General features: G+C 37.8%; 1 protein-coding gene across 2 annotated transcripts in view; it reads left to right on the top strand.

Moving 5' to 3' along the window:
• ATXN10 (ataxin 10) overlaps positions 1-27,226 on the top strand; it is a 108,551-nt gene extending 81,325 nt beyond the window's left edge. For both annotated transcript variants that reach the window (XM_068402095.1, XM_068402096.1), the window contains exons 10-11: positions 5,980-6,043; positions 23,946-27,226. In XM_068402095.1, coding sequence (XP_068258196.1) covers positions 5,980-6,043; positions 23,946-24,133 — 252 coding nt within the window. In that variant the 3' untranslated portion in view covers positions 24,134-27,226. The remainder of the gene's footprint in view (positions 1-5,979; positions 6,044-23,945) is intronic.
• Positions 27,227-27,793: the final 567 nt, after the last annotated feature.

The raw sequence follows: 27,793 nt of genomic DNA, 5'->3' as shown, positions 1-27,793 counted from the left end.
GCTTATGCTTCTTTCATGGTCTTAGCCCTTTCATTTTTGTTGGAGTGACATGGAAAAGTCTTAGACTTGCACAGTCATTCAGGCTGGAAGGGACTTCAGGAGGTCTGTAGTCCAACCTCCTGCTCAAAGCTGAATTCAGAGCAGGTTGCTCAGGGCTTTATCTAGACAAATCTTGAAGACCTCCAAGATGCCCACAGATACTGTGGGCAACCTTCTCCATATCCTCATAGTAAAAATCTTTCCTTCTATCCAGTCAGAACCTTATCAGTTTCATTTTTGTGACCACTTTTTCTCTATTTAAGCTACTGTGAGCTCAAGTTAGGAGAATGGTTTTGTCTTCTTAGTAACCTCCTTGTAGGTATGGTAAGACTGCCATCAGGTTCTCCTGAAGCCTCCTCTCCAGGCTTAAAAATCCCAGTTCCCTCAACCTCTCTTACTATGACATAACTTCAGCCCCTTGAGTAGGTTGCAGTCTAATGAGTACCAAGGAGAATAATTGCTTCCCTTGATCTACTGGCTATGCTCCTGTTGGTACAGCTTAGGATGCTGTTGTTTCATGTAAGATAGATGTTAATACCTTCATGATTCAGCTCTTGAGAAGTATGTTGAAAGATAATAATTTCAGTGATCTAGGGTACTAAGAGAAAACAGAAAATATAGTCAATAGGTTTGTTTTCTGTGACCTTAGTACATTCTTTAGATTTTCTGCGGTCATGCTATCCCAGCTGTATTCTTCTTCTTCTTCCTTACTTTACCTCCTCTAGCTTTTATATCCATTAGTCAGTTTAAATCAAATTTGTCAGAGAAATATGGGTATCAGAAATACTGTTATACTCCTACTTTTTGCCTCATGAGAATCAGCAAATAGGTAAATGAGAAACCCAAAGTGGTGGTCCTGAGAGGGGAAGCTGGGTAGTGGTAGGTTGATCCCTGATCCACTGTAAATGAAGGCTGATGTTTGGCAGCCGATCAGCACACTTGAACCTATGAACTATGTGCTGCTGATTGCATGGTTTTTGACACTTTTAACTGTGTGACAGAACTAGGAGCCTTGCAAAGAGTGCAGTGAAGGAGCCAAGTCTGTAAAAATATGAAGTTTGCTGGTTCTGTTGCTCACAGAAACCTTTTTAAAATTCCATAATGTAAATTGAAATTTGATACTCTGGACCTAAACGTGATTGGAGACAGACTTTTTCTCTGGTAGGAAACTGGTGATCTGTAAAGAATGTCATATCTGGAGTTTTTCCATGTAAATGGTTCCTGCTTGTTCCCCTGTTTTTTGGCTTGTTTCTAGAGTATGTGTTCCTCCCCTCCACCCCTCAACTGCTTTTTGAACTAGGAACTGGTCTTTCTATTTGTCAATATACTTGTCGGTAACATGTAAAAAGAAGAGTGAGTGTTAGCATGGATTACTCAAACTGTTAGCAGTCCACTTCTGTTTGTGAGAACACATTTCCTTTTGCTTATCTATAGTTACACAAAACGAAACTTCTAAGAAATAGAAGCACTTTGGTAGCTGAAACAAACCTATTCCTCATTCTGCCTTCTGCATCAACTGAAGACTGAGAATCGGTTACATTCTAGTGGAAGAACAATTTATGTTCAAGCCGTTGTTATCTAAAGGCATACGTCTACCTTTTGTGTAATACTATTCTTATAGTTGACTAGGTAATGATTCTAATGCCTGAAGTGTCAATGATTCTTTGAAGAGAGTATTTCTGCTGGAGGTTTTCTGTTACTGTCTGTATAGTTGCTGGACCTGGAGGTTGTAGTTGCATTTTACTAGAGGTATGCAGATTTCTTGTTCAGCAACAGGCACTATCATGCTCAGAGAATTTGCATTCTTACCCCTGAGCTTGGCACCATTGCTGCTAGAGGGAAAGATTCAAGAAACAATCTACGGTTAATTTATACTTTCTCTGGGCTCTGCTGTGAATGATTATGTTAATGATAATTACTTCTGCGAATTTCATAAAAAAAATACGGGGAAATTATCAGAGGTAGTTCTGTTCAGGCAGATATCCTTAATTATGCTAGTGACTTTATTGATATATTGGTCAATAAATGTGAATTCTGTAAGATAACATAAAAGCTTTAATTTTGGTCAGAATAAATTCATTGATTATCAAGAGAAAAAGCATAGCTTTTTCCTCAGGATTGACATAGCCCAAACCATCCAAATAAAATACTATATTGTTCCTTGGTCGTGAGAGCAGTGGTCATATACGGTCTGGGTGGGTCACTTTCATAAGCTCTTGTTTAATATTTATATAGCATCTCTGCCTATATGGGCTTCTGTTTAGTGTTTGGTTTAAGTAATTGAAATAGAATGCTAAATTCCAGGTACAGAGAAAGAGAAAAAAACCTAGCAGTCACTTCGTCATCGGGGAAGCCATTTTCTTTTAGGTGTAATACATTTACATTTCTCAGTGACATAATACCAATCTTCATTATGTTTCAAAGGCAAGTATAGAAAACAACTGGGACAGCAATATAAAGCTGTGTTGTGAAAGATGTCTTTCTTAACTGGCAGAGACAGACACCAGCTTTTGAACGCTGGATATTCTGTTTTTTTGATTTTTAGAAAACAACTATAGAAACTGACACAATAAAATTATGGCAAAATTTTTGGTACTGACATGACTGAAGCATTAGAGATCACTAGTGCAGAGTTGTATGTTTTTAATTTTAAACTCGTCTTAAGTAACCTTTGTAATTAACTTAAATTTGGTTGATATTTCAGCCTACACATAGGCTGGAGCTCTATTTATTGTTTCAGTGTAGTTCAGCATAAAGCATTATAGTTCTTCATAAGAAAATAACCTTGTAGTTTTTTTACAGTCCAGTGCAGTTCCATGTTATTGGTCAGCTATGTTGTCAGTAATGTAAATGGAGAATAGGTTTAGTGATCTTTAGTAACACAGGCCGATATGAGCAATTATGTTTACAAGACAGACATCAGAACTGTCCTATTCCTTAGTTTCTGTCTATAATTTCTTTCAAAGTCTGGATGGATTACAGCCAGTTTCACACCAGGCACTACATGTTTTCTTCCCAGGATATTTTTGCACCTTATTTAAAGTGAAATTTGAGGCTTGTGCAATATTGACTCCTTTCCCAAGCCCTGCAGAAGATCCCTGCAAAAGTTCCACTGCCTTGCTCTGCACTATGCATTTCACAGACATTTCTCTTCAAAGGAAAAACTCTGAGGCCAACAATTAGTTGGAAAATATCACTAACCTCCTTGTATTGGGCAATATAGTTCCATTCAATCTGTGTAAGAGGTTGAGACCTAGGATAATAGTTTCTCGATATTTACAATATCTGCTGATGTGGGAGATTACAGACAGATGAGGGCGAGAAGATCTGAGAGACTCTCAGCGGGCAGGTAGGACAGCCTGGTGGGGAACAGTGATTCCTTCCTTTGACTATCTGTGGCACTGTCATTGCAGAAATGGCTCTGCTACATGCAGAGCAATTACTGAACTGACTCACTTTGTAGCCCAGATTATTACAGTACGCTGGCACGAATTTTAGGTTACCATAAAATGCTGTTTCAGTGGATCACTGTTGTTTCACAAACAGCTGGCATGGACTGGAACTTCTCTAGCAGTGGTTGATTACGTATCGGAGATCTTCGCCTCGCGAGTCACGCTGAGAAGTATACAGATTTGTATTGCGTGGGCACATTGTAAGGTTTCTTTTCCTTGCTTCATTTCACCGTGTAGTAGGTCGCAGGTGACATACTAAAGCTGATGTACTGGTAACAAATGCTGTACCTAACTTGGTCAAATTATATGTACACTTCAGTTGTAAGCTGTTCAAGAGACTCTCAGTGGGTGTGTAAGGCAGTGGTAGTTAGCAACTGGTTTTTACATTAAGGTATCACTAAGGCTGTGGTTTGCCACTTCTGTTCGCACTTAACTTTGAAGGAATCTCGTTATATTCCCACAGTAACTTTTTGAAGCACATGTGGATTTTAATTAAAATTTTACTTTCCCCGAGTACTTACTTACTCTTGTTAACTGAACGTCTCGTTTGAATCGAACTGGAACAGATTGCATGGTTTATTTCAGTTGACAGCACTTAATCTAGATTAATTTGTACTGTTCAGCATTTCACTGATGGAAAACAAAAGGTAACATTTTAGGCATATCAGAGTTTGGCTACAGCATAAAAATCAAAGAACTAACATTTCCCAAGCACGTGCAAGTAATGTATTACTGGAAGGTCACTGTTTGTTCAGGCTTTGAAGTATGACATCATACATGATGCATGACCTTTGGAAAACACAAAAATTTTGTGGAAAGAATGGATATTTTAAAACTTATGTTATTAACTGTATTTCATGTAGGTATAGTTATGTGTGTTAGCATAGATGTGCCAGTTAGGTCTCAATGCTCTTTGCTTTTCTTACATGGAAGCCTTGCTTGTTTGTATATCCATCTCTGTTACTGTTACTTTCTCATGTTATAGCTTGAGACTCTGCAAAAATATTATCTGGAAGTGAACTTGTAAGAGGGGATGATATGTACTCAGATTTGTCTCTGAATTCAGTTTTACTGATGGGTAGTCTGGTTTGGATTTCACACCTAAATCTCCCCATACCCAGCTTTCCCCTCTTACCATACAACTTGCATTTCAGAAAGCTGATCCATCCTGCAGTGTAAACTTTGTGATTTGTTGTTTTACATGGTACATAAAAACACCTCTTATTTTGGGAAAAAAAGATGGAAGAGAGAATCCCATCATCAAGCCACAACCTAAATTGATGTTCTGTCTGCATTCCTTTGCCCCATGAGTTCTTGGTTTGAAATTAAATTTTAAGGAATTTAAGATTTAGACAAGTATGGTTTGGCTATCATAGAATCACAGAATGGTTGAAGTTGGAAGGGGCTCCTGGAGGAACCTCTTGTCTAACCCCCCTGCTTAAATGCAGATCAAGTTGGCCAGGACTGTGTCTGGATGGCTTAAAGAGTATAAATAATATATGGGTATAAGAATATAAACAGTTAATCCTCTTGCTCTCAAGTCTTTTTAAAACTACTTTTGTAATAATAAAAAAAAATTGCTTGTATGTCTTAAGAAAGTATTTCCAAGGTTGAAATTTTACAGATAACTTAGAACAGGTTTTCATTTAAATAAGTAACACTTTCTAAAGCTATAAATATGCATGATGGTGTATGGTGTTACATAGTGTACCTTAGAAGTCTAGATAAATTTCTTATGGAATATACTTTTCTTAAGGTAATTATTCTACATATTTATTGTTAATTTATTGTCCTGAGTTCTTATTAGTGTAGGTGTGTATGTATGTGTGAGTCTATTAGGATTATATGTTACTATCTCATCCACATACACAAATGTATTAGTCTAATTTGTGAATTCACATGTGTATGTAAATATAGAAAATAAAAAATGACAGATCTCATCCTTGCTGGTTTGCTTATAATGTAACTAATACCTTATCAACGGAAAAAAGTCAGTGGTTCGTACTTGATATAAAGAATTTGTGCTTAGGCACATAGAGGTAACACGTTGCTTTTAAAGGTTGCATAGATAAAGAAGATACAGAAGACACGTGGCCCCGTTCTAACTTGGGTGAATGTGTGTATGTAGTTTTCAGCTTTTTTTTTTCCTATGTGGTTTTTTTTTTTTTTTTTGTGGTTCTTCCTTCTGGAAGCAAGCATGAGCTGGCAATAAGCAAGCTTTTCTGGCTCAGTGAGAGGAGCACAACATATAAAATACCTCAGTCAAACACATGCTAAATGAAGGAGGAATGTGAAATTCGTGTCTGCATATATTACTGTTTTGTGATACTTACTGCTGATAATACCGGATTTACTCTACAATTTATGTTAACATGTTTAATATTTTTGATGAAACAAACACCCCTGTTATGTGTTTGTGTATTTTTTGCATGAAACATCATTAGTATTGTTGAGACATCTGTTAAATCAAACTTTTGTTTTTATTTAGGTTTATGAGTTAGATGGCATCCCCTTGATCCTGGACAACTGCAGCATTGATGACAACAATCCTTGTATCCTTTACAAAAGAATTCTAATTATTTAACATGACTCATAAGAAAAGGTGTGGGGGTTTAATGTATTTACGCCAGCATTGCTTTCACTTGGTACCTAAGTCTAATCAGCCTCATGAGTTTCTGGGTTGTATTAAAATGCTTGGTTCAGAAGTGAGCAAACTCATAAATGTGTTTCATGAACTGGATTCTAAGTAAGTTGAACTGTGGTTATATTCTGTTTCTGAAAATAATAAATATTACTGGCTTACAAATGTCGATTCAGAGAGCTAACTGTGACAGAAATCTGAATTAAGACTATGTTTGGTCATTGTATCAGATCTTGGAGCTTTTGCTTCAACTGAAATCTGTTCAGTAGACTGAAATAAGTACCCCATCAATTCTATACTCTTATTAAATCTGACTGGAGAATTTATTCTAAGCACAGAAACAAGGCTAGCAAGCTGTAATGAAAATGTGTATAATTGAGAGAATTGATGATGCATATTACTGAAACGTTGGGGAGATTTTAATATAAATGTCATCATGCTTCATATTTGGGATTTTTTGTTCCTGGGATTTGAGAGCAGAGACTTTTAAAGATGGATTGCTGTTAGAGGGAAATAACTTTATATTGAAGATAAACGGTTGTTAAGCAGACTTACCGATCTCTTCATGAACTGCATAGTAATCCTGCTGGTGTGTTCAGTGGGTGAGCTATTGTTCTCTGTCATCTAATCATTAGCTCCTTGTAAGTTTCTGATAAGTGCATCTGGAAATCAAATGGCTTTCCTGTCTAGAGTAATGTCAGCTTTCTTATACTGAACACATGAAACAGATTTTTTAAATTAATTTGTCAGAGAAAGCTCACTTTTTAACAAGTATGATAAAAACAAAAAAAAAAGTTGTGAAAATGTTCCATATTTTCATAATTGTGTGCTGTAGAACATCATCTACACATAAATATATCTTAGAAGGATGAAATAATGTAGGGACAGATGACAGTAAAATGTTAACAAGCTGGGTGGAGGAGCAATGGGTGTTAAGTATTTCCTGAGTTATTCACTTTGTTGCTTTATATGCAAGCTTTTTACATTCATCACTGTTTCTGTAGTTGGAGACCTGACAGTATGTCTCTTGACAGTGCACCAAGTAGCAGAGTTGGGCTTCCACAGTCCGATTCTGGTAAGGGGCACTGCTGGATGCGATGGGAAGGGCAGGGAAAGTTACTTTTCCCTAAGCAGAAGTGCAACCCTGAGAAAACCTAATAAGGAGTTTTGATCCCAAGTTACTGTTCCTTTGCTGGAAAGCACAACTGTGCAACAACTTTTAGAATTTCTTTCTAGGATTAATCCTTCATTTTAGCTATTAGTAAAAGAGGATAAAGTTTGAGGCCTTCAAAGGGCAGAGTTGTAATTTATGGTCTTGAATGAAATGAAAACAAAATACCATGGGAGCCTTTACTGCATTTTGGGCAATGTAGAACTTCTTACACCTTTTTGATACAGGCTGACATTTTATGGCTGTACTATAAACTTCTTACCAGAAGATAAAACTTTGCTTACTTGGTTTTTAAAGACTTACTAGACATAATGACACCTCTTAATACAAGCTTTCACCACTGATCCATAGCATACAGTATTCAGGTATATGAAAAAGTAAGCAGCACTTGGGCAGAGTGGGGACTACCCTGCTGTGACGAAGTTTGCTGCGTCAGCTTTTGGAGCACAGCTTCTGGCTTCTACTCTGTTTATTGTTTTGACCTAGAGCTATTCCAGGTGCCCTTGTGCTATGTGAAGTTAATGCTCCCCCGCTTCTCTCCTTCCTCTAACATTCCTTGTCTGCTGTGTTCTCAGAATGTCTTATGCAGGGAAGCAGAAGAGGAGTTTGCAGTTTGTATCTGTCTTTACTGTCACCTGCTTTGCAGCATATTCTGCTACTTCTAGAAACCACAGATCAAGTCCTTAGTAGCATGTAGGTGCTTGACTCCATTGCATAACATTCCTCTGAAGAGATTTGACTGTTTCTCTCCTCCCTCTGTGCACCCACTCTTGTCTGGCACAAATCCATTTTGTGATGCTTGTAAACTACAGCAGTGCTCTTACTAAGATTTGAAAGCCTACTCGCTTAAAACTGAAACATCTTAAAATTGCCCACGTTGTAACTTAGTGATCCAGAGTGAATATATTTTGTCTGTTTTCAAAGAAGATTAATTAAAATGAAGTGTTTAGGCAGCTCTTGAGCTGGGTATTGAGAGAGTTGGTGAAATTCGAATATGATCACTCACCGGTGCTACAGTTTGCCAAGATGATGTAGAAAACTTCAAGGGAAAGCTTGCTGTAGCTCTTCAGAGAGGGTTCCTTCAGGGACTCATGTCCAGAAATTTCTCTTTTATGTTCTTGTTTCTAGTGCCTTTTTTTGTGGTTTCAGGCTGTGTTACTCAGATTTCTCCTTGGATAAAGCTGACTGGAAACAGTTTCATCCAGACTCCTTTTATCACAGAATCACAGAATCAACCAGGTTGGAAGAGACCTCAGGGATCATCGAGTCCAACCGTTGCCCTGACACCACCCTGTCAACTAGACCATGGCACTAAGTGCCATGTCCAGTCTTTTCTTAAACACATCCAGAGATGGTGACTCCACCACCTCCCTGGGCAGCCCATTCCAATGTCTAATAACCCTTTCTGTAAAGAAATTCTTCCTGATGTCCAACCTGAACCTCCCCTGGCGAAGCTTGAGGCTGTGTCCTCTTGTCCTATCGCTAGTTGCCCGGGAGAAGAGGCCAACTCCCACTTCACTACAACCTCCCTTCAGGTAGTTGTAGACTGCAATAAGGTCACCTCTGAGCCTCCTCTTCTCGAGGCTAAACAACCCCAGCTCCCTCAGCCGTTCCTCGTAGGTCAGACCCTTCAGATCCTTCACCAGCTTGGTCGCCCTCCTCTGGACTCGCTCCAACACCTCAACATCTTTCTTGAAGTGCGGGGCCCAGAACTGGACACAATACTCAAGATGCGGCCTTACCAGTGCCGAGTAGAGAGGGACGATCACTTCCCTAGACCAGCTGGCTACACTATTCCTAATAGAGGCCAGGATGCCATTGGCCTTCTTGGCCACCTGGGCACACTGCTGGCTCATGTTTAGCCGGCTGTCGATCAGCACCCCCAGGTCTCTTTCCACCGGGCCGCTTTCTAACCACTCTTCCCCCAGCCTGTAGAGCTGCATGGGGTTGTTGTGGCCGAAGTGTAAGACCCGGCACTTGTTCTTGTTGAACCTCATGCCGTTGGTCTCGGCCCATCTATCTAACCTGTCCAAATCCCTCTGTAGGGCCTTCCTACCCTCCAGCAGATCGACACTCCCACCCAGCTTGGTGTCATCTGCAAATTTACTGAGGGTGCACTCAATCCCTACGTCTAGATCATCTATAAAGATATTGAACAGCACCGGCCCCAGAACTGAGCCCTGGGGAACACCACTAGTGACCGGTCGCCAGCTGGACTTTGCCCCATTCACCACCACTCTCTGGGCTCGGCCATCCAGCCAGTTTTTAACCCATTTAAGAGTCCAAGAACTTTATATAAGTTCTTTATATAAGAACTTCTTAGATTTCTAAGCAATGTCTTTGTAGATGCACATTTTTTTTTGAGCTTTATCTGTTTCGGAGATACCCAGGCTCTACAGTTAAGGTGTCGTATTGTTTTCTACTGAAAACAGAGTTGATATACTGATTTTCTACATTTTAGTAACTAAGTTCTGCCTCCAAATTACACATGCAAAATTTTCCAAAGAAAAATGTAACTTTTGTGGTAAAAGTGATGGGATTTTTTTTCTGGATGGAAAAAAAAAGAAATAATTTCCCTAAAGTATGCAATTCATCAGGAGAAGCTGGACTGCCATGTTAGATGTTAAAAGAGCTCTTTATTACCTTTGAGAGGAGAAATCCTTTGTAAATCTTTTTACTTGTAGCATATGGAAGCATACTGAAAGAGGAAATGGGTCTTCTCTTATCCTAAAATAAATTCCTTTGTAAACCTGTCATTACCTTAAATTGGCATCCTTTAAGATCCTGAAGAGTTCTGTAATGTGCATAGACGTATCAGGAGGTTCATCGCTTTTGAGATTGCTAGCTGAAGTTCAACTGACATGTTTGCGTTGCTTTAGCTTTTTAGGTTTGAATTCCTCTTTCAGTGCCCAGTTTGGAAGAACTGTTATCTTGTCTAATTACATCTCAGGCAAACTTTTATCTTTTACATTTATACTAACAAATAGTACTTTTTCCTTAAGGGTATTTCGTGAGTAAAAGCAACAAAGAAACCTCATTAGTAACAGACACGAAGGTGATTATGGAAAGTTAAGAATACATTTTCTGTACCTCTTGCAAAGATTATTTGAATTGGTATTGTAAATTTTCAGCTGCTATAACTTTCCATGGTTCCAAGTAAATTCAGTGGAGAATGGTGAAAGATGCCAGATTTTCAACTGTTAGCTGTCAGGCTTTTAGCACAGGGAAAAAGGTAAACAGAGTGAGACTGGGGAGATGCAGTTCATTATAGGACTTGGGGTCTGAAGAGCTAAACTTCAGAGAAGGTTGAATGTCACTTTAACATTTTCTGTGCCCTTTAAATCTTCCATGTTGAATTGGCTGTATCCTCATCATAACTGTCCTTCTGTATTCAAAAGAAAAAAGGGTGTTTCAAAATGCAAGTGGACTTGTTTGCCGTTAGATTAAGGAGAAGTTCTTTCATAAGATAAATTTTTGGTTTTGAAAATTCAGTTTCTTGATGTACTTCTGAAAAGTTGGGAGTGTTGTGCTTTACTTAATGTAACCTGTGTTTAAAAACAAATAAATTAAACCTGCCACAGAATAGCAGAGTGGGTTGGAGATATCTATCTGGGTAATACCAGTAAAAAATTTACTCCAGATCCTGCTTTTCAGGTTATTTGGGTTGAAAAGGTGTTCTAAATCAGAATATCTTCTGTTTTGCTCATCTTTCTCATCTCTGACAGGCTCTAGCATCAGACAAGAGCCCTTCTTTTTGTTCTTGTCTTTTACCTCATCCTAAGCTCTTACTGCTCCTTCCAGCTTCATTTCTGACCTTTCACAGATTCCACTTGCTTAAGGCAAACATAAGGAGGGAGACCAGCCCGTTCTGATCAAAAGACTATTGACCCTAATCATGCAAAAAAGATGCTTATGAAAGACTTCAAATAAATTAACACACAAAGATGTGGGGTTTTTTTCTTTTTTTTTTTTTTTAATTTAATGGCTGTCCTTAAAAGTATTTATTACTATTTTGGGAAAAAAACATATTATCCAAAGTACTACAGTGTAATAGCTGTTAGTTAAATTGGTAAAACTTGAAAATCAGAAGTGAAATGCAGTGTTGAACAAGGAATAGTCTTGTTTTTTTCAGGATGCTTGCCAATCTTACCCTTTTGAGATTGTTATAGTACATCTCTTGATAAATTGATTTTGTGAATGTAAGTGTCCATATTATATTAACCCTTAATCAGGCATGTTTTTCTGTTAGCTGAAAGTGCAGTCATACTTGAAGAAAAAATATCCTGCTGTATAGTGTGTGTGTGTGTACACAAACATATATATGTTTATATATATGAGTAAACACCCAGCTGGCTATGTTTTAGGAGTAAGAATTTTCAGCATTTGTGAAAGGAAAACGTGTGGTTGCTGTGGATATCCATACATAGGCCCCTTAGTTTGAATAATGGATGAAAATGTAGAAAATATAAGTTAATTTTCACATGCTCATTCTCTAAGCTGCTTCTATTATATTCAGTTTGAAAGTCATCTGAGAGGTAGATTGAAAATACTTTTGACTTTATGGCAGCAGCAAGTATAATTGTGGTTCACGAAACTTCTGGCTAAAGCTAAAAGAAATCAAGTTGCTATGGTCTACAACAATGGCAGTTTGTTTTTGTGAGATGCCAGCAAAGACTTTTGGGGGAGCTGACAGACATTTTATTTTTAAGTTACAGAGTGCAACCTAAAACGGGCCATGTACTGTAAAAAAAGCCTTACAGCTGAATAGAAGCCAGTAGAACACAAAATAGGAGTGTGAGTTAACTTTTTAGAGTAAATCATCATACAGTTGGGCGTTTTCATGTAAATGTGGCTATCTCGTGTACGTTGGCAAGAAAATACAGCGTAATGTTACATCAGTAATGGCTGCCTTTCTTTGGAAAGCTCACTTTAGGCACTGCAAATACATTTAGTAGTTTGAGGTGACCTATTTGGTTTTGTATTTTCGTAAGCATACGTAAAATCATGTTATGTCAGTGCAAAGGACCTAGACTACTGATGAAAACAGTAGTGATTTCCTCATGCCCAGTCAAGTTCTGCCCACTTTGAAGAAATTACCCTTTTCTTCAACCCATTGACACTTGCCTTGCTGCACAAGTAAGACTGAAGTCTGCCTGGGCTAAATGGAAGTGTATTCTTTGGCAGATGGCTTAAGTTTTGCATTAGCACAGGTTGCTGCTGCTGCAGCCCTTATCTTGGGCACAGAGCACTGTTTGAATCTTATTTTCTGTAAACCAGTACTAATTGTCACTATGACTTTATCAAAAAGGTAGATAGTAAGCTCTTAGTGACTTAGCAGTGGTTGAGATTGGCAGTGGAAGAACGGGACTTGCCAGCAGAGGTAAAGAACAGAAATTTGTTGGCCTAAACCTTTAGGTTCCTAGTGCTAAAGACAGCACAAAATATCAACTGAGTGGCAGCAAACTACCATAGATGGAACTAGAATGAAAAAAATGGTTGAGCAAGAAGAAACTGCTATATTGCCATACTCCAGTTCAGTCCAATGCAACTCCTACATGCTGAGAATTCTTCTCTAAAACCCTGGAGAGAGAGGAGGATTTCTGGTTTGTGACATGCACAAACCTTAGCTCCTTCTCTATATCTCACATTTATGTTCAGATGAACTGGTCAGACTAGAAACTGGAATAGGTACAAGTGTGGTTATTTACTGAGCAAGAACAGTCTCTGAGAGGGCCTTATTTCTTTCACCTTATTCAGCAGACCAAATCCTATCCTGTTGTTGCAAGTTGCTGTGAATTCTTTATAGCTGTATTTTGTTAGATACTAATGGAGCCCAGGGGTCTGTTGGATCACAAAGGAATCCCTCAGTGTTATATGATAAGAAGTTCTTTTAGCTGCAGTGGTGGGCCAGTTTCCTAAATGATTCCCAAGAGGCTTCAACCTTCTTGTTATTTCTCATGGTGAAAGGGGAAAAACACAGCTATTCCCAAACACTGCTTTTGGTTTTATTTGGGAAGGTCATCTGCCCGCCAGTGCCTGTTTCTGTCACTATGCATCAGAGCGTCTTTACGCTCTTGAAAGAAGCGTTGGAAGTAACCGGTCTTGTTCTTACAGAAGCATTAATGGACTAAAGAGGTCTGGATTTCATTTTCAGTAGGACTTTTCTATACGATATTGAGTAAAGTCTCCGAAGTGGGATTATTGTAAAGCTCTGAAGGGGGAGGAACTAGGTGCATGGTCCCTGTTGAAAAGGGTACAGGAGGAATTTGTGTAACCTAATCCTATTTTAAATCACTCTTGACATTGGCTTCGTATCTGAAGAGTTGGGATAATACAATGTTTTAACCCATTGTTTATCTTTTCTGTATCTTGCAAACTCTTTGGAATAGAACTCACCTAAAGGTGAAGAATCAAGAAAAAAACCTACGTCAGGATTAAGCATGATATTTTGTAGATTTAACTCCTGACTCAAAGACTGCACTTCTGAAATGTTTGTTTTAAGAAAATGTTTACTTTAGAATGCAAAGAAAAATGTGAAGTTTTCTTGTGAGATGGTTCTACATCTACTAGCTATATCAGTAATCCACACTGTTTCCCTGAGAACAAATTTTCTCTTCTCAAATGCGAAGTTCTCCTTGACATAAAAAAGACTAAGACCACAGGAGGAATGCAGTGTGCAGTACAGGAAAAGATTCTCTGGGAAATGAAAGTGCTGTCCCTTTTTTTCTTTCAGAAACGACCACAGATTAAATTTTGTGTTTGGACATGTAACAAAGTTATAATTCCTAATGGTATATTTCAGGTTGTTGATTCCATAATTTCAGGATGCAATTTATTTAGTGCATCTGCAGGATGATTAAAGTACTGAAATGAGAGTTTGAGGGTGGGGGGGAGCATTAATTTTCATGGAAGTATATAAAATACTAAAGCAGATTTGCAGAGATATAAGTATGAAGTCTATTCTTCAGTGTCTCACTTCTACCCAGCTCCAGTAAGTGACAACTACCATCATTAAGAAACGTGTGATGTACAGGGTCCATCTTAGAGCTGGAGAAAGTTTAACAGAGGTATACGGAATGCAAGAAGGCTCTTTCAAATGTTACATTATAATATTTCTAATCCCTCGAGAAGAGTAATCTCTGTAGGCACCAAGTCATGCATGTAAAAGTAAGGAATTAAAGTTAATAACTCTATTTCTAAACCAAATATTGTCATATTTGTCCTGCTGGATTTAAATCCATGACAGGCTTGAATTCTTGAAAGAAAGTGGATCTTTGGTTACCAGAAGCACAGGAAAAAAAAAAGAAACTGAGAAAATATAATATTTCACTGCTTCTATAGCTCAAACAGCATGCTTGATTTTTCTGTAGACTTTCTTTTGAAAAATTCCCCTCTGGGCTGAGATGGAGCACTAGAAATTTGAGACCCAAAGGTTTTTGTTTTTTTTTAAATAAAGCTAGGAGTGGTTCAAAAATATTGTCGAGAATGGAATGCCCTCTACAACTGCGTTATCATATTTCAGTCTGTCTTCTTGACATTATTTCTTGCATGCCTGCAAAGAATATTCAGATGTCATATGGCTAATGCTTTGCATAATATCTTTATTCTGGCATTTTTCTGTTGTCCCATTTTTGGTCACTATTATTAAAACGATCTGTAACTTCAGCTGATGAATGCATTGTCCTATGTAGCTCCTTCCTGATCCTTATATAATTTTCCCTCATTTCCCCCAATCTTTGTTTAGTCTTTGTTCTTTCAATTTCCGAAATGGTTTCCAAAATCTAACCTTTCCTTTCTCGCTAAGGATATATTTGCAGTCCATTCCACTGACCTTGTTGATTTGTTCTTGTCTCTTGGTGCTCTGAGATTTCTTCAAGGAGATGCAACCATTTCCTGAAATTGTAGTAGATGTAATTGTGGCTAATGGCTATTTTGCAAAATGTGGGAGAAATAACTTAGTTGGTTATAGTTTAGTTGCATCTTTCAAAATACCTGTTTATTTAATCGCTGTTAATTTTTGGATACACACTGGACATCATCTGGTGTCTATGAGACTGGAATTGGAGTTTCATTTACCTTCATTGTTTTGATTATTTGTTGTAAAGTGACGTTTGAAATTACCAAAAGCTGGAGGGGTGGAAGTTATGCCACATAAGTTATTCAGAGACCCTGAATCAATAAAATACTCAAGTACAATGCTGAAAAATAAGCTGGAATACAGATCCTTGTTGAATCTATATAAATAGATGAATCTCTAGAGATTATAAAAAGAGCTTCTATCCAAATTGGGAGTCAGCTTATCTTGTCATCTACCTTAGAGTGATAAATTATAATTAGCTTGACCACATCTCAGGTAGTAACTAGGTTGGGTTTTTGAGTCTAGTGCCAAATTTTTGAAAGTTCTACTTGAATTCTGTTATTTCCATTTTAAAGTGTTTTCAGAAAAGCTGTTTGTTTCTGTATGTATGTGTATGAATGCACATGAATACATTTCTGTGTGTAGGTGGAGCTTTTTTCTTTACATGTCCAAGGAATTTTAAAGTTGCTACAGTCTGCCTGATACTTAATCAGTTTGTGAACACAATTATCATCCCCTTCTACTTTAGTGCTTTACATCTCAGTGTTTGCGGTAGGTTTTAATAGTAATTTGATACATGAGTTTCAACTTAATGGAATTTTGCATTTTTTTCTGTACCTGGGAAAAGAAGATAAGCTAAGGCATTTTTAACGGTTAGGTAACAGCAATTGAAGCTTTTTCTTTTCATGTAACAATCTGCTAACTCTCCGGTACCTCTTATAGATAACTAACAGCTTTAGTTGTCATGAATTCTTAAAATGGGATTAGTGTAATAGAAGGGACTGTAAGAACACAATATTGTAAATGTGGAGTATTAGCTTGAGATTGATCAAGACTGTGAGTCTTTCTGTTTTAAAACCAGATGATTTATAGTTACTCATAAATTAAAGGTTTCTATTAAAAATGTAAGTCATAATTTTAAAGAAAATTGGCAGCCTAAGCAGCAAAAATGAATGTGTCATATTCATGGTTTTAAGCTAGTATTACAAGTCTGTGAGTATAGGAAAAAGTAAAACAAACTAGAGATTATGGCTTAATTTTTTTTAAAGTTCTGTAAGTTTTGGCATAAGAGACATTATAATAAAAGTAGCCTGACATAGCTAAACATATACTATGGCTTTTGTAGCTCTGGAGTACTTGACTGAAATTTTGTGTTTCATTTCATAGTATACTAAGGTGTGTTGGCACTGTGCTTTTAAGTCCCACAGAGCATGAAGGGAGGCACATAAAATATGGATAAATTGTTGTTTAGCTGGCAGGCATTAAAGACTAATAGGAATGTGGGTAAATAATACTGTTCACTGGTGTCTTATGTAATCTGTTAACCTAGAAATAGTAGTGATCTGGGGAGAAAAATCCCCACATCGCTCTAGGTAAGAAATGTCTTAGTAACCCAAATTGCTGAAGTAGTAAACAGCTCTTTAATGAACATTGGGTACCATTTAGCTGGACATCACTGAAGTGAGTATGTAGTTAAAAGCAGTCAAGCCTTGAAACTAAAAATGAGCCTCGGAACTTGTGTCTGGGTGTCAGAATTGGACTGTGCAGAAACGTGTTTCTGAATGACCTGGAGAGCCTTGGACTCTACTTGCGGGAGCGTAGCTAGGAGTGAGAGGGCAACTGAATATTGTGAGCTTTTGTTTTTTGCTTTTTGTGAATTATTAATAGCCAGAAGGAGCAGGCAATTGTGTTGCACCTGTAATCAGCCATATAGAAAATTTTGGCAGAATTTGTTATGTAGCTCTGGTGCCTATGCTTCAGAAGGGATGCCGAAAAATACAAGTGGAGGGAAGAAGTACAAGACTTATGCGAAGTGTGGAATATCTCCCTCAGTTCCTCTCTTTAGTTCTTGCAAAAGATGCTTACCAAGTGCCTTGATCTGTGAATTATTTTTTTTTAATCTACAATGAAAATTAGTGTTTGGAAAAAATTCTGAACAAATCTAAACCAGAAATAAATCACAGGCTGTAATGAATGAGATGGTTATCCACTGGAACAGTTTATTTAGGGACACAGTGAAATCTCCCGGTCAGCATTGCATGTCTTTCAGAAAAAGGCATGAAAATATCTTGTACATGAAATAGAATTGAGAGGGTTGATTTCAAGAGTGACTGGCCTTTGGTTGTCTGTGTTCTGTGCAGAACTGTTGGGCAAAAGAGGTATAATCATCCATTCTGTCTTAAGGTATATTTGTTGGCTGTAGATACTTAAATGGGTGAATTTTCATTGAAAGGTATACATGAGATAACGTGCCTGTCTGTTGATTATACAGAAGATATCAGTCCCATGTTAAAGAAATCTGTATCCCACAAGGCACACTTTAAGAAATGGATTCATCATTACAGATAACGGGATGTTAAGAGACTGGTGTAAATACAGGTAGCCAGAAAGATGGTGTTTGTCAGCGAGAGGAGGAGAGAACTACTGGTGTGGGAGGTTAGTGAAGGCTTGAGAACTGGAAAAAAATATTTAATGTACAATTATTTTCTGCTATGAGTGTTTCCTAATTTCTGTAGGCTGTGAATTGCAGAGGATGTTGCCTTAGTATTGAAACTGTTCTGATTCCTTTAAACCGAGTGGTTTTGCCCATTTGTCTATTCTGAGATGGTATCATTTGAGATCATCCTCTGGCAAAGGAATGTTCTTCTACAGAGTGGAATTCAAGCTGCTAATGCCAGTGCAGGTTTTTGAGGATAGGCTTTCTGTCTTTATCAGAATATTTAGTGGAGGCATATTTGTATGGGGAGTGCTTGCAGCCCACCCTGGTCTTCCTGTCCCAGTAAGGAGGAGTAGGAAAGGGCTGGCTGCAGGCATCTTGTTTCATGCATGTCCAGTGAAGCTTTGCTGCCACGTAGTGGTGGCGATTGAAGCGTGTTTGGTGGTGGATGGTCCAACCCTCCTACTGATCTCTTGAACCAGATGAGAGTCACCTGTAGCAGAAATTAACCTCTGCTTTAGGTTCCCCAGTGTTACAAATCTTATCCCTAAAAAGTGTGGCCAGGAATAAATGCCTCTTTCAGCATGCAATGGTGGCTCTCCACCTTGGAGGCTTCAAGGTTAGATGAGTTGTGCTGTGTCTGCTCTGCAAGAGCCAGGTCAGTCAGGGGAGGGAAGGATGTTCCAAGCTGATACAGCACAGCCTGGTTCTAGCTTTTAAACCCAGAATGTTGTGACTGCAATCATAGATGATAATAACTGATATGGAATAAATAAAAATACGGGCAACATAAATATTTTAAGCCTTTTTATTCTAACTTCTAGGCAGAGTATTTTAAATTTTATAGGCTGAATTCTTGAAGTTTTCTGATGCCGATAATTTTATGTTGGGAATAAATAGAATCCAAAATAATAATTCTAAAAGTATGAATTAGCTTCTTTAAAATAAGGTATTATCTTAATATATTTACTTTAGTTCTTTACATTTTCTATGATTACTTTTTTGGTAACATCTTAAACAGAAGTAAAAGTTATGTTAAAAAGGTAAAGGAGGAGTTGTAAGGAATTGCTATCATTTTATACAGCTTCTAGGACTTCATAAAAGTACTAAAACCCCCAACGGGAAGAAACTTGCAGAGCTTTGTAAACAACTTGGCTAACTGTGAGGGACCAAAATCCTGTCTGTTACGTGTGGTCAATCACGACACATTGATCCAGACTGTGACTAACAGTTGCAGTAGTTGTCTAGAGACCCCTTTTAATGGTGAGAAGAATTATCTTCAAGTTGCTGTGAAACAAAAATACTTAAAAAGACTGAAAGACTTAAAAAATCTGAAAGACTTGAAAAAGAAATTTATGTCTTTTCAGTGTGGACCAGTCAGGTCTGTAAGTGGAAGAGATTCTTCTAACTTTAATGTTTCATTCCTGCCTACGGAAGTTTTAGTGATAATTGGATTACTTGTTGAAGACCAGAAAGAAATATAATTAATAAGAATTGTGTTTTCATTATCTCTAGTTTCTAGCCCTATAGCCCTATTCCAGAAAAGCTCTTAGAGAAGCTGGGTGGCTTTAGCTGTTACATAAACGGCCCATTTGACTAGGGTTCCAACCCACGTGGGTTGTCTTTCTTGATAAGCTTTTGTATCTCTTCCTATATTTGATTAAAATGTACTTAATATTTAAATAGCCAAAAATCTGATTTAAATGAAGTAATGGAATTGGGAAAAAAAATCCTCTTTTTCTCATTAGGCCAAATGACTCTTAAGGAAGAAAGTTTCCGAAGTGTTATTTAATTATTGAAAATGAACTGTAGTACAGGAAATGATCTAACTAAAAAAAAAAGTATCTACACTATGTAATAAGTCAAAACTCTCCACCAAGAATGTTATATTTAGAAATTCCTCAGTATTAATAACTATCAAGGGGACTTAAGAAAACAGATGTACCTGTTTCATTCTCCTTGTCACCACTCTTCAGTATCCCATATTAGTTAATACTTAACTTTTAAAACTTACTACTTGCCCTTTTCGAGCAACGTACTTTCAAGATTACTTATGTATTGCTGTTTATCTACCTCATCAGATTCAAACCTCATTAATAATTATGTCTACTGTCTTTCAGCCATAGAATCCAAATTGTTTTATAGAACAATTCATAGGGGTCCTGATGACTGCAATAGACTTGCCAATAACATTTAGTCCAAAATGGACCTCCTCGTATGAGAATGAAAAGCTGGAATACTCCAGTAATGCATCTCAATAGGATATTGGTTAGTGACTCCTGACGGTATGCCGTTGTATTTTCATACATCATTAAACTTATAAAACAGTCACTGTGCTATTGCTAGTGTTGACTCTAGCAACCTCTTGTAGCAGAATCCATATGAAAAGAAACAATAGAATTGTGAAAAGTTCCCTTTGCGGTCAATGGCAAAACTTCCATGGGATTTAGTGGCACAGATTTTCATGGTTCTTTCCAGATAGTAAAATTTTTCATCTTCTAGGGCAGATTGCCAGCACATTTTCTCCACCTCACTTCCATTCTCCCTGTATACCACACCCCCACACCCCCCACACCCAACAATTGAAGTTATGACCCAGAGGAGTTTAGATGATAAATTTTAAATTGCTGTATGAAGATGTTGCACAAGTGTGGAACACAGGGCAAGTTGATTCAGTTTTGTTATTGTTTGTATAAGTCAAAATAACATAGGAATCCCATAGCATACAGTACTGGTGGGTTTTGAAAAAGAGTTGCTATAAATGCATACAAATGTTTGCTTTCATTCCCTAAACACGGGTAGTCCAGTAATGAAGCTCCTGCAAAACGAAACGAAAATTTTTCTTTCCTTTGTATGCCCTCTGCACTGTGACAGAGATATTGTAATCTTTACTTCCTTGTCTGTAATGTTAATTAATTTGAGAGTGCAGTATGCCCTCTTGGAAAAATCTAGACAAGTCTACGCAGTCAGATCTACCGTGCTTGCTGCATTTCTTTTCTTTTATGCGGTTTCACAACAAACAAGCTCATGCTCTTATTTGTAGTAACTATGGAAACCTTAGAAGCTCTCTTTCTAAAGCTGAGCGTACAATAAAGTGCTTAAAGTGTTGGTAGGATTAGAGACTCCAGAATATGTTTAATTTTCTCTCTGTCTCTCTGTCTTTGGAGAGGAGCAAGAGGGTAATGTGAATATTAGCTGGGGACTAGCTTTAATCTCTGCTGACACTTAAGTCTGTCTAGGTCTGCACACAGCCATCCAAAGGCCTTAGCCTCACGCAGCATGCGAACAAGGGAAATCATGCATATTCATGACTGAATTTACAATGGAAAACCTGCGTACAAAAAAGAGTTTTTGAGTGAGTGAAAACGTTATTGAAACCATGTTGCAGCTTCAGCTACAGTAGTCAATAATGATAAATGCCATAATGATGATAGAGTTCATAAGATAATGGGGATGTCTTAGATATTATGTAAGCATGAATGGATATGATAATAGGAAAACATCATTTGCTGTGGGGTTTAGCAGTGTTTTTTGTTGAAGGACATAAAGATGATGGTAACAGGATTATTCCCAAGGCTAATGCACGAAAAAAAATTTTTGAGAGTACTTTTTCTCCGTGTGGCACTTTGCATGATTGAGAACTGTCACTCTTTGAACATAACTTCTCTGCAAGTGCTGTATTTTATGCAGAGTTGTATTTTAGGAACACAGAAGAGAAGTCTGCATCTATCCCAGGAGCAGAGCCAGGGAGGGTGGTAGCATGTTTCTCACAGTCCATTGGGAGAACTTCATGTTACTTTTTGGCACTCATGAAATGCCTTAAATCAGACCTCGGAAAGAGCTGCTAGGTATCAGCCTTTGTTCGTCTGTTTGTTCATGTGCGTTCATCAGCTTGCATACTTCACTATTCTGAAATGTATTCTTACTGTTGGAGCTGATGGGTGAGATTCTGCTTATATATGATTTGATTTCTTTGGTATTGTTGTTTTATGTACTCAAGTGTAGTCTTCAGTGGAAATATTCAGTTTATATTACATGTAGTTTGGCACTTGTCTTTTCACTTAACCATAGTAGTGATGCACTGACAGAAGAGAGTACATTGATATTCTCAGTCATGTTCACCTATTAAGGCTTTGATATGATACATAATTGGGTTTTTTTTCTTAATTTCTCTCCTCTCATTACCCCACCTGATCCAGCCTTTGGCCAGAATTTTTTAAATGAAGGAGGTATGCAGCATGTTTCCTGACAAAGTCTGAAGAACTCTGTCAGAAAAAGGCCTTATAGTTGTTACTGATTTGCCATTTTTTGGGTTTTCAGATTTTTCAGTTCTGGGCTGATTGAACCTGAAAATAAATATAAACTGCTATTAAAAGGCAGGAGGTTGTTTCACTGATGCATGCCAGTGCAGGATTGTTCACTAGCATGTATGTTTCCCGTGATGTTTGTCCAAGCTACTCTTCATTTAAACTCTTCTCTCTCTGTTGATGATTTCCTGTATGCTTTTTGTTTCAGTCCCTTCTCTATTCTCTCTTGGTATCTAAGTAGTGCTGTGTTAGGTATAGTCATAAAGTATTTTTTTTTTGGTCTCCTGTATTCTCAGTTTATCATTTCCTCTCTCTTAAAATGTGAGCTTGTGAAGGCAGGACCAGGTCCTATATTAAGAAAGCTGCTCCTGCTACATACTGTTGTTCATCCACATTGTCTGGTGCATCCAACAACCCAGCATGAGAGACTGCCTCTGCTGAACGTGTATAAGCCTAAGGGGTAGTTGGAGGTGGCAGCAAGGTAGGCACAACAGTCAGTGCAAGGTGCACAGAAAAAATGTCAAGACTGCTACTGTAAGAATGTACATGCAATGGTACTGGATTTTCCAAATGCTGTCATGATAGGTTGTGGAAGAAAGTCCAGTTCCTGTATTTTATTCTTTTGGCTGAAGTTCCCATCTTCCACAGCTGAGGAGTTTTCCCCTCCAGTCACCCCCTGGCAAATGCCCCTAAGAACACTGTCTTATCTCTGTGCTTAGACACTGTCCAACCCAAAAGACGTCAAGGAGATGAGTAAATTATGCATGTGCTTCTACTGGATGTGAAGCTACATGTAGTAAATAATTGGTGCCCTGCAGGCAAACCACTTTTGTGTGATTCAGAATGGCTTGCCTCCCATATGGGTAACTTGGGAAAGATTCTATCATAACGTAGCTTTTCAGCTGCAGAATTGGGGCTAACATCTCTGACACTTTATAAAATGAACACTGTAGTTCACTTGGAAGATGCCTGACTGATAATCCTGGGAATTTAAATCCTTTGTCTACAGCCCTGACATGTGCCTCAATCCTGGCCTCAAGGGACCACCTTAGAAGGTGAATGAGTTGCAGCTCGTGCCCATCCATATAAACATGAGCAGGAGCTACCTGCTGGTGATTTTGGTGTCTGTTCTGTTGCTAACTTTGTAAAAGCACCCAGGCACAAAGAACCGAGTTTACATAACTTTAGAAGTTAAAAATATTTAAGTGTCTCCCACATTATTTGTGCTATTTTCAGTTGTTAACCTGGATAAGATGTTTTCTCTTTCTCTACATTTCTTCAACTTTTACAGTCAAAATAATAGTTGTCGTCTTTCTTGTACCTGATTTACAGCTCATTTTGTTTGCCAGTTCTTGGAAGTGCAGTGTTGAAGTGTTTGTATCATAAACACAGTGACTGACTTTTTTTGTTTGTTTGTTTTAATCTCACTAGGAAGATCATTGGAACATTCCAATTAACTGTAATTTTGGTTTAAAACAATATGTCCTTTTAATTACTGCAGTTCATTTGTGTTCTGTTTTTTTTTGTTTGTGGGTTTTTTTGGGTTTGGTTTTTTTTTTTTAATTCAAGATAAAACCTAGTAAACTTGCCTGGAGTTAATGGACATACCTCATTTAAACTTAAATTACCTCATATGCAAGTATTTGCAGGTTCAGAGTCATAGCCTGTAAATGTCTTGCTTTTTCAAACCCTTGATTTCTACTGTTTTTCTGGGTTTGAGGGATTGAGAGGGGAAACCGGGGGAGGGGAATGAAGTAATAAATTAAAATAAGCATTGTTTCATCTTTAAATAAATAAATGATCCTTAACTTTGTCCAACAGTTGTGAACCAGTGGGCAGTATATGCTATCCGAAATCTCACTGAACAGAATGAGAGAAACCAAGAGCTTATTGCGCAGATGGAGGAGAAGGGGCTGGCAGACAATTCTGCCCTTGAGAGTATGGGTTTAGAGACAGAGAAACGAGATGACAAGTTAATTCTGAGATCTGCCAGGAAAAAGCCCTCATGAACAAAAATATAAGAACAGTCAAATCATTAAAAGAGCATTTATCTTTTAAAATATTTTTCCTTGCTCAAGCAATCAAGATTTCTTCAGCTTTAGTTCCAGTCTGCTGGAAGCGTTACGTTCATTCTCCGAAAAACTGCCAAATGATACTTCTACCTCCCTGTTGTAAACAAAAGGACATCTACGCATTTTCTAAATACCTAGGTAAATTAACCTATGGAAAAAGGTCCTTCTTTTCAGGTGGTTGAAATTTCATTACTTTCTTGCTTTGTTAGTAGAAAGATGTCATGCGTGCAGTATTGAGTTGTTATAATTTCCGTTGCTGAACCTGGAGATAACTATCATTAAAAACTCAACAAAGGAATAACTGCTTTTCAGTCTGCCTTCTCTGTTTAAAAGATCTGTGCCGAGTCAGGGCTAAGTAATGAAAGTTGCTTGTTTTCAATCATGGTAAATATCTGTACTTATATAAGGATCAGTGGAACACTGGATGCACGTAACTATTTAGTGAATTAAACACAACATGCCTTCTGTGTATTTAAATTATTAGTAAGTTGTCTTTTTTACCTTGTTACCTTTCAGTCTTCATGACAAGTATATTAAAAACAAAGCTGAAGCTGTTGTGGCAACAGATGCGACATTCCTTTGCACTGGGGCATGTCTCTGTTTTGGAGACTTGGGTGTTTGTTTGAATTTTATTTGTTCCTTTGGATGGTAAGTCAGCCCACTTTCCTTTTATTTTGCACTTCTCATGGGTTTTCTGAACTCTGGCAGACTGCTGAAGAGGTAGTTTCTCACTGTGATTAATTCTAGCAGTTTCTTTTCACCCCTCTGCCTTTCCAAAACATTGACAAAACTCATTTCCAGTTAATTAATTCAAGAGAGGCAGAAGAATGGAAGGCCCTGCCTCTTCATTTTGGGTACCCTCCTATATTGTTGTTGGACCCTGCCACTGTGGAATGTGGCATGAATGAGATGGGGGGAAAGGGGGGGGGGCATGGTTAACTCTATGTGTGCCATAGATTTGCCCTGGTAGCCAAGAAATGTAATCCTCCATGCCTAAGCAAAATAAGAATGACAGCTTAATATTACTAGCGCTTGTATATCCTTGCTGTCATTTGGTTATCTTCAGTTGTGTCTAACATGAAGGTCCCAGAAAAGTTAAATTGTTTGTGATGTTGTCATCATTTAATCCCATTCTTAAATGGAAAGGCAAGTTTATGTCCTAAAACTACAGGTACATGTAACAGGCACTCAGCCATGTGCATCAGCTTTTGCTCCTGTAATTCGTTTTTTGATTTAAAAATGGAAAAAAACACATGGTACTATGAGAAATGTATAGTAACGCTTAAAACCGATGGGGAGTGTAGCTGGACTACTAAGATCTTTTCAATTTAACCATAAGATTTCAGTGTCTACCATGCTGACCAGGTGGGACTATGGAATTGACCTAGTGGGATTCTAGTCACCTGTTGGTTTTAAAGGCAATGATATAAACCTGCTGTCTTTAGCCGATTATTAAGTAAAGGTTGTATATAAAGGGATAATGGCAATAGGAGCAAAGACTATAACTTTTGTTACTTGTAGTGACTTCGTACTTTAAAAACAAATGGGGGAGAAAAGTGTTCTTTGTTTTAGCAAAGAATAAATATGAATATAAGCAAAGTGCTTTATTTGCTTTTTTAAATAATTTGACAGGAACATATCTGAGGATATTAAAAACTTGTGTTTTAAGTGCTGGTTTATAACGTCATTTCTTACACAGGTAGGTCCCTTTTGCTAGCTGAATCGAAAAGGATATATGTTTTTGGTTCTTCTTGAGCACATGATCTATTAGATTGTGGTTTCTCAATGGTTTCCATAAGCCTTAATTCTTGTGTTTAGGCCACAGTTCATTTAGTAGTTTAATTACTGTGTCACATAAGATTTACAGCTGGTTTTGTGTGAGTTTTTTAATTTCTATCTCCATAACGCAATGGAAAATTCGTACTTCCAGCACCTAAATGGCAAAAAAAAATAATTCTACTATAAAAAAAAAGGTTTTATTCGGAAGGCTACATCATTCAACTTTAAAAGGAAAGAATTAAACTTTTGCTAACAAAGGAGCATTGAATATAGTAGCACCTAGAAATAAAGTGTAGTAGTTTTCTATTGAGTAATTATAAAACCTAAAATATTTTTATTTTTGCATCACTAATTAGGAATTCAGGTTAGATAATTTAACAAAGTGACTAAAAAAACCCACAATTATCCTGGAAAAAAAAAAGGAACTTTGTTTAAGGAAAAAATGCAAAGAATTTCATTCTAGTTAGGCTAATAAAGAGTTAAAATCCTGTTCACAAAGCAAATCCAGAAAGAACTTTGGTTGTGGAAAAAGCAGTGGGAGTCCCTTTTTCCTTTTAAGCAGTTGGGAATAGACAGGGTTTTTTATTAACTTGATGGTTGTGTACCCACCAATGGAATACACGCAAACCCATAAATATAAGCCAAATAATAACAAACACAAATAAATAAGAGTTTTTTGTGTTTCAGTACATAATGGAGTAATAGTTGTGTTTTCTAAATGGGAAATGTAGGGCTTTCACAGTGGAGAACATGCTGATTACTGTATTGTGAGTGGCTGGCTTTTGATTTTCCTAGATGGATTAATTCTCGGAACACAACAGCTTCCCTGTCCTCCCCCAGTGGAGTCGCAGTCTCCAATAGGCTTGTTTTATATGCTAGGGGATTAATACAGCACAGCAATCAGTCATAAAAAGCAAGCTTTATTGAGTTTGTAAAGGGGCAGAACGGTCAGATCAAGTCTTGTGACCATCTTATTGCTTTTGAGTGCTTTCAAACAATAGTGATCAGATCTTTTTTTAGGGTCTATTTTTTATTAAAAGCGAATAGGGAGTTAGTTTTCCATAATGAGTGGATGGATTTTTAAAAAGCTTTCTTGCAAATTGTGAGAAATAAGCTTAAATGTTTGCAAAGTTCTGAATTTTTACTGCTTCTAATAATTTAGGTTTGTTTTGCCTAAAGCGCTTGTAAAATACGTTTTTAAATGCAACCAACACAAAATAAAATCCCAGGCAGTTAATGCCATTGTCACAATCTTTATTTACTGTTTGATTTTGTATTTTAAGGTGGATGTGTTTGCATAGCGAGACTCAAAAAAACTCCCCTTCATTTGCAAATGAAAAAGTATTAATGTGAGGCTCTACCCAAAATTACTTTAAGTCTTTGTACCTAGCCTTATCTATATCATTGTTTTATGTTGACTTAGAATTTGCTGTCTTCTTACAATACTCTAAGCAGACTTCTTCATATTAAATGTTGAGCGAGGGGAAAAAATGAAGAAGTAATGCAGACCAACCTAATTTCCCTTATCTTTTCGCTTCCTTCTTAAAATCCCGAAGGCTTCCGTGTGCAGTATACACCAGTTTGGTATGGGAAGGTGGCAGCGGCAGCCGGAGGGGTATGGAGGGAGGGCAGGTGTGCTGGGGGCCGGGGGTGCGCCTGCGGTCCCGGGGCGGGAGCGGTGGGAGCCGGCGCGGCTGCGCTCCGCGGTGGTGGAGTCCCTGCTGCTGTCCGAGGTGCTGATAGAACTGCCCGTGGCTCTGCAGGAGGAGAGCTCTGCAAACCTCCCGTGACCTTCCCCTGAAAAGTAACTTCCATCAT

Source organism: Nyctibius grandis, chromosome 5, assembly GCF_013368605.1.
Source record: "Nyctibius grandis isolate bNycGra1 chromosome 5, bNycGra1.pri, whole genome shotgun sequence".
NCBI classification, from domain to species: domain Eukaryota; kingdom Metazoa; phylum Chordata; class Aves; order Nyctibiiformes; family Nyctibiidae; genus Nyctibius; species Nyctibius grandis.
The sequence above is the reverse complement of the archived record's forward strand: the minus strand, read 5'-3'. Positions and strand labels throughout refer to the sequence as shown.